Source organism: Octopus sinensis, linkage group LG10, assembly GCF_006345805.1.
Source record: "Octopus sinensis linkage group LG10, ASM634580v1, whole genome shotgun sequence".
In the NCBI taxonomy this organism is placed as follows: Eukaryota; Metazoa; Mollusca; class Cephalopoda; order Octopoda; family Octopodidae; genus Octopus; species Octopus sinensis.
The window spans coordinates 1,566,680-1,579,052 of NC_043006.1; the positions used below are offsets into that span (position 1 = coordinate 1,566,680).

General features: G+C 37.7%; 1 protein-coding gene across 1 annotated transcript in view; it reads left to right on the plus strand.

The window, feature by feature from the left end:
• The window catches only part of LOC115216593 (kelch-like protein 18), a 37,884-nt gene extending 26,234 nt beyond the window's left edge, over positions 1–11,650 (plus strand). The window contains exons 5-11 of the mRNA XM_029786060.2: positions 1,025–1,185; positions 3,536–3,672; positions 4,941–5,048; positions 6,702–6,816; positions 8,862–8,966; positions 9,268–9,379; positions 10,490–11,650. Of these exons, the coding sequence (XP_029641920.1) occupies positions 1,025–1,185; positions 3,536–3,672; positions 4,941–5,048; positions 6,702–6,816; positions 8,862–8,966; positions 9,268–9,379; positions 10,490–10,879 (1,128 nt within the window). The 3' untranslated portion in view covers positions 10,880–11,650. The remainder of the gene's footprint in view (positions 1–1,024; positions 1,186–3,535; positions 3,673–4,940; positions 5,049–6,701; positions 6,817–8,861; positions 8,967–9,267; positions 9,380–10,489) is intronic.
• Positions 11,651–12,373: the final 723 nt, after the last annotated feature.

Below are 12,373 nucleotides of genomic sequence, written 5' to 3' on the forward strand. Positions count from 1 at the left end.
GAATATGAGAAAGAAAGAAAGAAAGAAGTAATCTTAGCTTGGCATCTCGGACATCGTTTAGCAAAGAAATGAAGTGACCACATGGGGCTAAAGTTTTTTAAACGAATAAGCTGCAACCGGAAGCAAGTATGCTTGGGGCAGCAGAACGTGATGTGGTAATAGAACAGGGGAAGAAACGAGTTAAACAGGGGAAGAAACGAGTAATTTACTTAACGAAATTCTAAGAGATGGAATTAAAATTATCTTTTGAGGGGTCATTTCCAACGGTTAGCTCATGGAAATACAACAACAAGCTGTTAGTAAATAAGCATTTAAGGTATTAATGACGAATGCAAACCAGGGGTGGAATATGAGAAAGAAAGAAGTAATCAGAAAGGTTATTTAGAAATATCTCAGTTTTGTTCTCGAGTAGCTACTCTCCACCCACTTTTAATACGGAACGGTAAGAAATAGACCAACTTTAGTAAAATACAGAATTAAAAGGAATTGTAATATGTTGCACTGTGGCCTTTTCCTTTTATTCTTTTACTTGTTTCAGTCATCAGACTGTGGCCATGCTGGGGCACCACCTTAAAGAATTTTTATTGAACAAGTTGACCCCAATGCTTATATTTTTTGAAACCAGGTCCTTATTCTGTCGGTCTCTTTCGCCAAACCGCTAAGTTATAGGGACATAAACATACCAACACCGATTGTCAAGTGGTGGTGGGACACACACACACGCACGACAGGCTTCTTTCAGTTCTGTCTACCAAATCCACTCACAAGGTCTTGATTGGCCCGAAGACACTTGCCCAAGTTACCATGCAGTGGGACTGAACCTGGAACCATGTAGTTGGGAAGCAAGCTTCTTAACACAAAGCTATGCCTTTTCACATCCAATGTACATTTGCAGGAAAAAGAAACCTGGAAAGCCAAAGACAATTGGTTGTAGTGATGAATTGTAATAAATATATATATTGGCAGTGCTGCAGCCTAAAGACTGAAAGCAGTAAAAGAGAAAATATCTGATGTTCTGTTCCAGGTATTTGAAGCTGTGATCGCCTGGGTAAAAAGAAATCCCGTATTAAGAAAAGAAGCTTTGCCTGAACTTATGGTAAAGGTCCGCCTTCCTTTGCTGACGCCACAGTACCTTTCAGACTACGTTGCCCCAGAAGAATTGATAAAGAGTTCTATACCATGCAGGTAGGTTATATGTACATGTCTTTTGTTATTTCTACATCTAGCTAAGTAAAATCGCTGCCTTCCTCACATACAGGCGTGTCCTTTCAGGTGCTGGTGCCACTTAAAAGGCACCTGTGCCAGTGCTGTGTAAATGCACCCATGACGCATAAATGCATCCGTGCCAGTGGCACATAAAAAGCACCCAGCACACTCTGTTAAGTGGTTGACATTAGGAAGAGCATCGAGCCATAGAAACCATGACTCGACATACAGCTGGAGTCTGGACAGCCCCTTGTTAACCAGCTCCATGTCAAACCATCCAACTCATAGCAACATGGAAAGTGAACATTAAACGATGATAATAATAAAAATTTATATATATATATATAACCCGTAGCCCCTACCTGGGACGTAGTCAGTCCACCTGTGCATACCTTCCTTCTTGGGACACATAACTCTACTTGTGAAGACCTGTTGAGGCAAGTGAAAATCAAAAAATCAAATCAAAATCGATGAACATAAATGGAATTTATAGTTTGTGGTACCAGTGCCGGTGGCACATAAGAGAACCATCCGAACGTGGCCGTAGCCAGCACTGCATCGACTGGCCTCCATGCTTGTGGCACGTAACAAACACCATCCGAGCGTGGCCGTTTGCCAGCCTCGTCTGGCACCTGTGTCGTTGGCACATAAAAAGCACCCACTACACTCATGGAGTGGTTGGCGTTAGGAAGGGCATCCAGCTGTAGAAACACTGACTGGCCTGGTGCGGGCTTCCCAGACCCCAGTTGAACCGTCCAACCCATGCTAGCATGGAAAGCGGATGTTAAATGATGATGATGATATATATATATATATATATATATATATATACATACACACACACTCATACACGTACACCACTGTATTGATCAAACTACTGGATGTACTTGTGTCACTTCTGGTCACAATATGCATTGTTGTAGCTTGCAAATGATGCCATCCCACTGGTTTTATATTTATGTGTGTGTATCTACATACATAGATATAAATATGTATGTATATATGTGCATATATATATATATATATAGTACAAAGTAAGGTAGGGGTTATGGGTGTAACCCTAATGTATACTATGACTTTTAAAATCTGTATTTGTATTATCTTATCTATTGATTTATATAATATTTTTGTGTGCTTTTGATGTTCTCATTTGTAAAATGAATAAATAATCCAACATTATAATATCCGTAAGTTGATGAACAATTTGTTTCTCCATTTTCTTATTTGTATTATATATATATATATATATATATATATACATACATACTCATAATATATACAGTACCTAATTACAGCTCTTTAATATGATAGACTCACCATCATTATTTAATGTCTATTTTCCATGCTGACCATGGGTCAGACTTCTTAACTGAAGCTGGTAAGCTGAAGAATTGCACCCGGCTCCAGTTTGTTTCGGTTTGGTTTCTAGGGTTGGATGCCCTTCCTAATGCCACCCATCTTGGGTGCCTTTTTATGTGACACCCACTCTTGGGTGCCTTTTTATGTAGATTTGAGTAGTGAATCCTTTCATGTGACTACTCTACTGTTTTGTCCCTCTTCTCTGTCACTCGATTGCTTTTAGACGCCTGAGAAATGAACAAAGGAAACTCTCCACTGCCAATTCTTTTATTCTTTTACTTGTTTTAGTCATTTGACTGTGGCCATGCTGGAACACTGCCTTTTAGTCAAACAAATCGAACCCAGGATTTATTCTTTGTAAGCCTAGTACTTATTCTATCAGTCTCTTTTGCTGAACCGCTAAGTGATGGGGACATAAACACACCAGCATCAGTTGTCAAGCGATGCTAGGGGAACAAACACAAATAAATACATACATACTGATGTTGGTGTGTTAATGTCCCCGTAACTTAGCAGTTATTAACTTAGATCGTTAGCCACGACACATTCTTTATTTTCTCTCCTTGTTTCTTTCTGTGTCCCTTTCTGTGAAAGAGCATAGGCTCGAAACGTAAAAGACTTTTTCTATTCCTGTGCGTTATACTAATACATCTGTTTGTTTTCTACACCACCTGTCTTCATCTTTTGTTTGTTTCGTAAACTCTCCCTACATACTTACATACATACACACACGACAGGCTTCTTTCAGTTTCCGTCTACCAAATCTACTCACAAGGCTTTGGTTGGCCCGAGGCTGCAGTAGAAGACACTTGCCCAAAGTGCCACGCAGTGGGACTGAACCCGGAACCATGTGGTTGGGAAGCAAGCTTCTTTTTTTACTTGATGTGTTTGTTGTTCTTTTCTTTATTATGAAGATTTATGGATATCACCTGTTGATCAGCTCATTTTATTCAATGTCTTAAACTTGTAGAGACTTACTGGATGAAGCTAAAGATTATCATTTGATGCCAGAAAGACGCCCCCTACTTCAAACATTCAAGACACGGCCCCGCTGCTGTACTGATATACCAGGAATAATTTATGCTGTTGGAGGATTAACTTCCTCAGGTAAGTAAAATCAACGACAATCATTTATATCAGTAGTTCTCAACTACAGACCAGATGGCCCTTGCGGGCCCACACAAGATTTTCTGGTTAAAATTTATGGACAATAAATATATTATACTTCGACGCTACACAAAATATTTTAACAATTTTTTTATACAATTCCTTATAATATTTAAGTATCAAAATATAATGCGATTTTAAAAAAAATATTGATTGGCTATGAGGGTTCACCTGAGTAAAATAAAAACCAGAGGGATCCATAGGCAAAAAAATGGTTGAGAACCACCAATTTATAGTGTTCCTTATAATGCCCACCATTGCCAACTCCCCAGTTGGGAGACTGATCCTGGATAAAATAAGATATTTTATTGATTGACCAAATCTTATTTGATTTTGTTGTGAAGCCCCTGTTGAGTTTTGTAGTATAGCTTTCAGATTCCTCAATTCAGAACCATGACCTCATGTATCTCCATAAAAAGAAAAGCATTGTTATAAAAGACATGAATGTCTTCATGAATATGCCTTGGTCAGTCAATACTGGCTGACTTATTATGATTGATAGAGCAAACTTCAAAGAAATACATCAAGTTTTCTTGCCAAACTGTTTGACCAAAGATTCTAGAATCTGGCTTATGATTATAAAAAACTGGCAGAGTCAACCTCAGGCCAGAGTAACTCAGCCATCTCGAGGGATCTATATCGCTTGTCTCAGCAAATTTGTTTCTGCCTCTCTTCACTTTTCTTACTTAATATGTTTGTGTTATATTCAACAAAAGCGCCAAACTTAACTGGTAGTGTTGAGTAGTACACGTGAATCATATGCAACGGCTTAAATTCCTTGTTCTACTTTCATGATATTATCTAGCAAGTTGCATTCAGAAGATTCCTAGCTGTTAAGATCAGTAAATGTTGTTCCATTAATTTATTGGATGTACATTTGTAAGTGTAACAAAACTGGTAAATAAAATATTTGAAAACTCAATGAAACTTTAGTGTGATCATTGTCTAAACATGCAACCTACTTTATATATTGTGAACACACTAAGAAGAATATATGACTAACTACTATGCTAAAAATTAGTTAGACATCCTAGGGATTATAGCATCACATCTAGACTATTTTGACAACACTGATGCATTTTATAACCATATTTATGATTTTATACATCAAGAAAGCTCCAAAGCTGCAGAAATTTATTTTCAGTTTATGACTGACTCGAAGAGAAGTGTTTGGACGATTCTCTGAGTTCTACTTTGTGTTTCTGCAGGGGATTCTCTCAGTACAGTGGAATGTTTTGACCCTGTGAACAGAAGATGGAAAATAGCTGAAGCCATGAGTACCATGCGCAGTCGAGTTGGTGTCGCTGTCCTTAATTGTAAGTTACTAAATACCTTCTTCATATGAAAGCAGTTTCATTAGTTATAATCTACCATAATTGTGCTACCGTATGTCAAGAAAACTATTGCTGCTATTTCTGCTGTCATTACTGTTGTGTGTGTATCAAGTATGGTGTGATTTAGTAGATTGTTGGTCGGGGATGGGCTTGCGAAACTGTTGCCTTCACCACTGTTATTACTAATGATAAACAGCGTAGTGAGCTGGCAGGACCGTTAGCGCACCAGGCTAAATGTTTAATGGCATTTCATCTGTCTTTATGTTCCGAATTCAAATTCTGCTGATGCTGACTTTGCTTTTCACCCTTTCAGAGCCAATGAAATAAGGACCAGATAAGGACTGGAATTGATGTAATCCACTTCTCCACTTCCCCCAAACTTGCTGGTTTTGTGCCAAAACTCAAAACCATCATTAATAATAAAAATCATCGTACTCTTTTACTTGTTTCAGTCATTTGACTGCGGCAATGCTGGAGCACCGCCTTTAGTCGAGCAAATCGACCCCAGGACTTATTCTTTTAAGCCTGGTACTTATTCTATCGGTCTCTTTTGCTGAACTGCTAAGTTACATAAACACACCAACATCGGTTGTCAAGTGATGTTGAGGGAACAAATATATACACACACACATACATATATATACAACAGGCTTCTTTCAGTTTCCGTCAACCAAATCCACTCACAAGGCTTTGTTCGGCCCAAGCCTATAGTAGAAGACACTTGCCCAAGGTGCCATGCAGTGTGACTGAACCCACCTGCCATTGCCCTTGATTCGATAATACAAACTTCCCATTTAAAGTGATCTTCATTGAAAACCTTCCATCCAAATTTCATCATCATTTAACGTCCGTTTTCCACGCTGCCATGGGTTGGACAGTTCGACCGGGGTCTGGGAAGCCATGAAGGCTGCACCAGGCTCTAGTCGGATCTGGCAGAGTTTCTACAGCTGGATGCCCTTCCTAACACCAACCACTCCGTGTGTCTAGTGGGTGTTTTTTTATGTGCCACCAGCACAGGGGCCAGAGCAGGCCAATTTCTGGCCCATAAACCTGCTACTGCCTCTCTTAGCCTTTTCTACTACTACCACCACCACAGTGGATGGCCTCTTACCCTTGCTGCTGGCTGATCATGTGCTACCTGTGTTCAGGTACTATTGGTAGTCCTTCCTTGTCTCAATGCCATCCTTCTTCCCTGCAGCCATCTTCATGTCGACCTTCTTCATGCCAGTCTGCCTGAGATTGCTCCTGTTCTATGATACAAACTTCCTGTTTTAAAGTGATCAAATTCTAACCTTCCATTAAAACTCCATGTCATGTTCCAAACCCCCCACCCTAATAACAAGTCGTTTCTTTAAGTTTTTCATTATGTTCGAAACTGATTGAAGCAAAAAAAGCAGTATTTTAGCGGAAATATGGTAACAAGAGTTAATGGTATCAGTCTTATTAATCTTTGAGAACCTGTGAGGACCATGGCTCCAGTCTCTTCTTGCAGATGAAACCAATAAAAAGACAAAATGAAAAGCTAGCAGGTAATACAGGTGTAAAGATAACATGGTTGTATGTAAAGACAATTAAAAATTTGTTCTTTTGAAAGTTGTTAGCTAATGGAGCAAATATTGCTGTTGATTTTTGTAGCCAAGCTTTATGCCATTGGAGGATACGATGGTCAAGACAGACTGAGTACTGTTGAAGTATTTAAGCCTGATACAAAACGATGGAGAAAAGTTGCATCTATGAACTGTAAAAGAAGGTAAGCCATTTTCTAAATTCCGTTCTTATACATCTATATTGATTTATACAAAACTGAAGGTTTTTAGGGCAAAGAAGTAGTTTATTAGCTCGTCAAGTATAATACTGGTACTTACTTTAACATTGAAGGGTCAAAGATAGAATTTGCTAGGGTACTTTCATCATCTAAACCAGTTACAGTACCTTTGCCTCTCATTCCATTGCACCAACTTTTACTAAGCATTTTTGTTCTTTATCCTTCTTTCACAGAACTACAACTTGCTAAAATTCCTTCCCTGCCATATTTTCCTCTACTGACATCATCAGCATTGATCTATGTAACCTATGAAAGGAGCTTATAAGTATTATCCCACTAAATAATATATTATTTGTTCATGGGATTCACCATCATCATTATTTTAATATCCATTTTTCCATGCTTGCATGGGGCAGAGTTCATTGAGGTAGGTTTTCTGCAGCCAGGTGTCCTTCTTGTAACAAACCCTCACCTGTTTCCAGGTAACGTAATATCTTCCCAAACTGGAAATGTTTTCAAAGAAGACTGAAAACAAATGACCACAGCCTGCATAATAGTAACCTTCACTCATCTCTATCATAAGACTAGCTGTATCGCCCGGCGTTGCTCAGGTTTGTTTCGACCCTTTAGAATTGGAATTTTTGAAAAGTAAAAGTTTTGCATTATGTAGCTTGTTATTCTCTTTAAGTGAATGTTTTTCTAGTTGAAATACACCGAAAAATGGCGACACAGCAGTAAAAAAATTGTAAAAATAGGGATTTTCATAGAAAAAAAGCACCTTTTTGATGTAAATAATTTTTGGTGTTAACATGTCCAATTTGAATTTTTTCTTCTAGTGAAGGAAGAGCAAGCCTTCTTCTATCATACTCTCAATTTTGGTCAACTTGCACCGCAGGGTCTCGGAGGAGATAGTGTTAGTTGAAGCCTACCAAGCCTGTCACACACAGACAACTTCAGCTTTATATATAGAGAGATGTCAAAGCAAGGCACAGGCATGGCTGTGTGGTGAGACTTTGCTTCCCAGCCACATGGTTTGGAGTTTGACTTCACAGGAAAAGCAAGTGTCTTCTGCTCTAGTCCTTGGCTGACCACAACCTTGAGGATAGATTTGGTAGACAGAAACTGAAAGAAGCCCATCATATATATATATATAATGAAAACATTAAATCCTGGTCTTTTAGAAGATGGCTATATTTGAGTTACAATGTTCTTACCTTAGGATCAGTAAGATTGAAAGTAAAGGGAACTAACTACAACTTGGTATCAAAGCCAGTTTGCTAACTTGGTATGCTGAGAGTCTATCTGCTGCTCCATAGTTTTCAACATAAAGTTTGAAATTTTTGTGGACAATTTAGTTATTTTTTTTCCTTTAAATTGAAAACCAACTGAATTTTCACGTTTTTGCATTATTGTGCAAAATGTCAGTGAGGTAAGGTGCTGCAATGCTTATTGCTACAGACACACTACAATGACATCTAACTGAACTTGTTCCAGTCTGTTTTTGCTAACAAGCTTCATTCTCATTTGAAGGTTGAAGGTTTACAAAATAAGAAGTTGAACCAATTTGCTATTTTTATTAAGACAAGGTAGATGAATATAAAATATATTAAATTTACTCAAACATTTGTCATTGGGAACAGAAAAAATAGATGTCAAACACCAAACAAAAACAAATTCTAAACCTAGCACTTTTGCTTGTACTTTTATTAAAATGTTTACTAAAGTGGCCAGCTGGCTGAATGGTTAGAGTGTTGGACAAAATGCTTTTCTATGTTCGTTCCTGCTCTTTACAGTTTGAGTTCACATGTTGCTAGAGTCAACTTTGCCTTTCACCCTTTCATCATCAATAAGATTAAGTACCAAGCAAGTTCTAGGGGTTGGTGAAGTCGTCTGATCCCCTCCCATCAAAGTTGCTAGCCTTGTGAATAAATCAGAAACAAGTATTAAAATATTAATGTATGGCTGCTATCTCAGAATATATTGAAGTAATTCTATCTCTAATCAAGAATTTTATTTCTCAATTATTTCAGTGCCCTTGGTGCTGCATCCCTTGGAAGGAAACTCTACATCTGTGGCGGCTATGATGGTGTGTCTTCTCTACGATCTGTAGAAGTCTATGATCCAAAGATCAATGTGTAGGTATCTTCTATATTTTATTTTATTGTTCTTGTTTTTTGTTTTGGTGTTATTCAGTGGCACAATCACTCTACAAGCAATAAATGTGAATGGTTTAACATCTATGGTTAAATGTATTTTCTTATTCCTATCTTTTTACTCTGACAAAGGCCCTCCCCTCTCCATGACGCAAAGTGTCCGAAGAATATTTGAGAATTTACCCAATCTCATTATTACCTAACCTCTGCCATTCCTCCATGGTAGTATTTGAACTTATTCCAGTGGATATTTCCAAACTGTTATTTGCTTATATTTTTTCAGGTGGACAATTATTTCCAATATGTTAAAACACCGCAGTGCAGCAGGAGTAGCCATTTTAGACGAAGAGATATATGCTTGCGGAGGACATGATGGTCTTTCGATATTTGACTCTGTAAGAGAATATTTCAAATACTTTTTTTTTAATCAGATATCCCTAACAGTCAGCATGTTAAATTGGTTGAGTCGTAGGGGTTTTTAAAGTAAACTCTTCAAAAAAAACCCTATCAGATTGTAGAGACCCTTTCACAAAACTGTAATGGTTCCTGTCAAAATATCAGAGACCTCCTGTGAATTATTGCCACAGAGGATGCTTCTGTGTTATTGCTATGGTTTACTTCATACAATAAACACCCTGCAATCTCAAAAACGTTGTAAATTTGAAATAGATCATGCTTCATATGAAATTTGGGGAAGTCACAGCTGGATTGTTGATCAAGTGCTGCATTAACGTTGTTGTAAATTAAGCTTTCCTAATATTCATCATCATCATCATCATATAATGTCCACTTTTCCATGCTTGCACGAGTCAGGCAGAATTTGTTGTGGCAGATTTTCTAAGGCTGGACGCCTTTCTTGTTGCCAACCTTCACCTATTTCCAAGCAAGGTGATATTTTCGCTTGGCCATGCATGTTTTTTATGGAAGATCAGAAATCAACAACACTGCTTATATGACAGTGACACTTGTTTACAAGTGTCACATGATGTCAACATAAGGGTTCACACACATGCACATTCTCGTGATTGGCTTCTTTTAGTTTCTGTCTACCAAATCCATTCACAGGGCTTTGGCTGACCTAGAACTATAGTAGAAGTTACTTGCCTAAAGTACCATACACAGGGACTGAACCTAAGACCATTTGATTGGGAAGCAATCTTCTAAAGCATGCTATTTCACATTATTAATATTTGTAAGAAAAAGAAAACCTTAGATTTTATGGGAAATTTTTCTTTTCCATTCAAAGTTCCAAACTTGTTGATCTTCCTTCATGATTAAACTAGGTTCTTTTATTTTTATCTTTCCATTGCAGCATTTTAAGAGCTTTGAGCCATTATAGCTGACTTAGCAGTTAACCTTACCCAATAAGACAAACCTGTTGCTAGTTAAGTATGTAATATTTGTCACAACAAGGGCAGTTGCTCCATTGCTTAGGAAATATTTGTAGAATGCCTATAAAATTAAGAGTTTTGTTTTCTGGAACTGGATATTTTCTTTTATTACAGGTTGAGTGCTACAACCCAGCGACAAACACCTGGTGGATGGTTCAACCCATGCAGTCCAAGCGATGCCGTCTGGGAGTGGCTACCCTCAATGGCAAGCTCTATGCTGCCGGTGGTTACGATGGATCTGTATTTCTGCGAACGGTAGAGCGTTACGATCCTTGCACACAAACATGGACGTATGTAAAGCATATGAACTTGAAACGTAGCAGAGTGGCACTGGTTGCAACATGTGGCAAGCTCTATGCTATTGGTGGCTATGATGGTGTGGCTAACCTGAACTCAGTTGAGATGTATGACCCTGAAATGGACACATGGACTTTTGCTGCTTCAATGTGTGCTCATGAAGGTGGAGTTGGTGTCGGTGTCATGCCAACTGAACCAGAGCTCTGAGATTAGTCTTTAAAATCCTATCTTCAACCCTTTACCATATTTGCCAGCGTATAAACACACCCTTGCATAAAACATACCCCTGTTTTGTTGGGGAAAATGTGATTCTTTGAAAGTAAAAAAACGATATTGATAGCATACAGGAATAAAATTTGAAGCCCTAAGTGTGTCATAGATAAACTATGTTATGGGAGTATCATATCTTAATTTTATCTTCTCTTAGTTCGATTTTATAGTTATTTATATTTTGGCTGTGATGTTTTATGTAACCACAATCAGCCACTATGGTGGCGCACCATCTCTGGTTTTGTCATCATCCACGCATTGCCAGCAGCTGAGAGTGGGTGAAAGTTTGCAAAGTTTTAACATTCCTTTCGTCTTTCTGGGAAATTTTATTTAGATTATTAAAAACTGTTTTTTAAAAGTAAGATTTCATTAAATAAAGTAAGATGCGTATCAGGTCTGGGTTATGTATGCAGAGGAAGCGGGTATAATGGGATGATGTGACCTCTCCGTGTAACTGCCAGCCTTTTATAAGCAAGTTTTCCTCTAAGTTTGTGCTAACAGTCTGTGATATTTTGGCTTGTTTTTGATATTTCATTATTAGTAACAATTATTTTACTAAGCAGATTTATGTTTATCTGGATCACTAGCCTACAACATGCAGTCTCCCCTCCGTAATATGAGCACATTAGATACAGGACAGTTTTTTTTGATACATTTAAAAATAAAAAAAAAACTGCATCTTATACGCTGGCAAATATGGTAAGTCAAGTGTTTACATTTTAGTTTTTGTGTTTTAATTGTTACGTTCATCCTGATATAGAAATTATTGTTTCATTCCTATTTTATATCTAAGTACCCTCACTAATATGAGTTCGTGTCTCTTGGATCTAAACACATAACTATTACACACACACACACACACACACACACAATATGAATCTCTTTCACAGACACCCATGCAAAAATATGCCTATTATCAGTTGAAGTAGGTTTCTAAGTGTTTGATATCTAAGAAAGTCAAATGTTTCAAAAGTAGTTTTCACCCCCACCTATATCATCATCATCATCATTTAACGTCCGCTTTCCATGCTAGCATGGGTTGGACTAACTATATATATATATATATATATATATATATATATATGAGAGAACTAAGTGTACGTATGCCGCTATATATATATATATATTAAAAAATACAAATTGGGACAAGAACGCAAAACATCCAGATAGACGATACAAAAAACACGGACGGGTCATTCGAAGCCTTTAATCTAGGATGATCCGTTTCTTGACTAAGGATTAAAGGCTTCAAATAACCCATCTGTGTTTTTTGTATCGTCTATCTGGATGTTTTGCGTTCTTGTCCCAATTTGTAATTTTTTACACACACACACACACACACACACACAATATGAATCTCTTTCACAGACACCCATGCAAAAATATGCCTATTATCAGTTGAAGTAGGTTTCTAAGTGTTTGATATCTAAG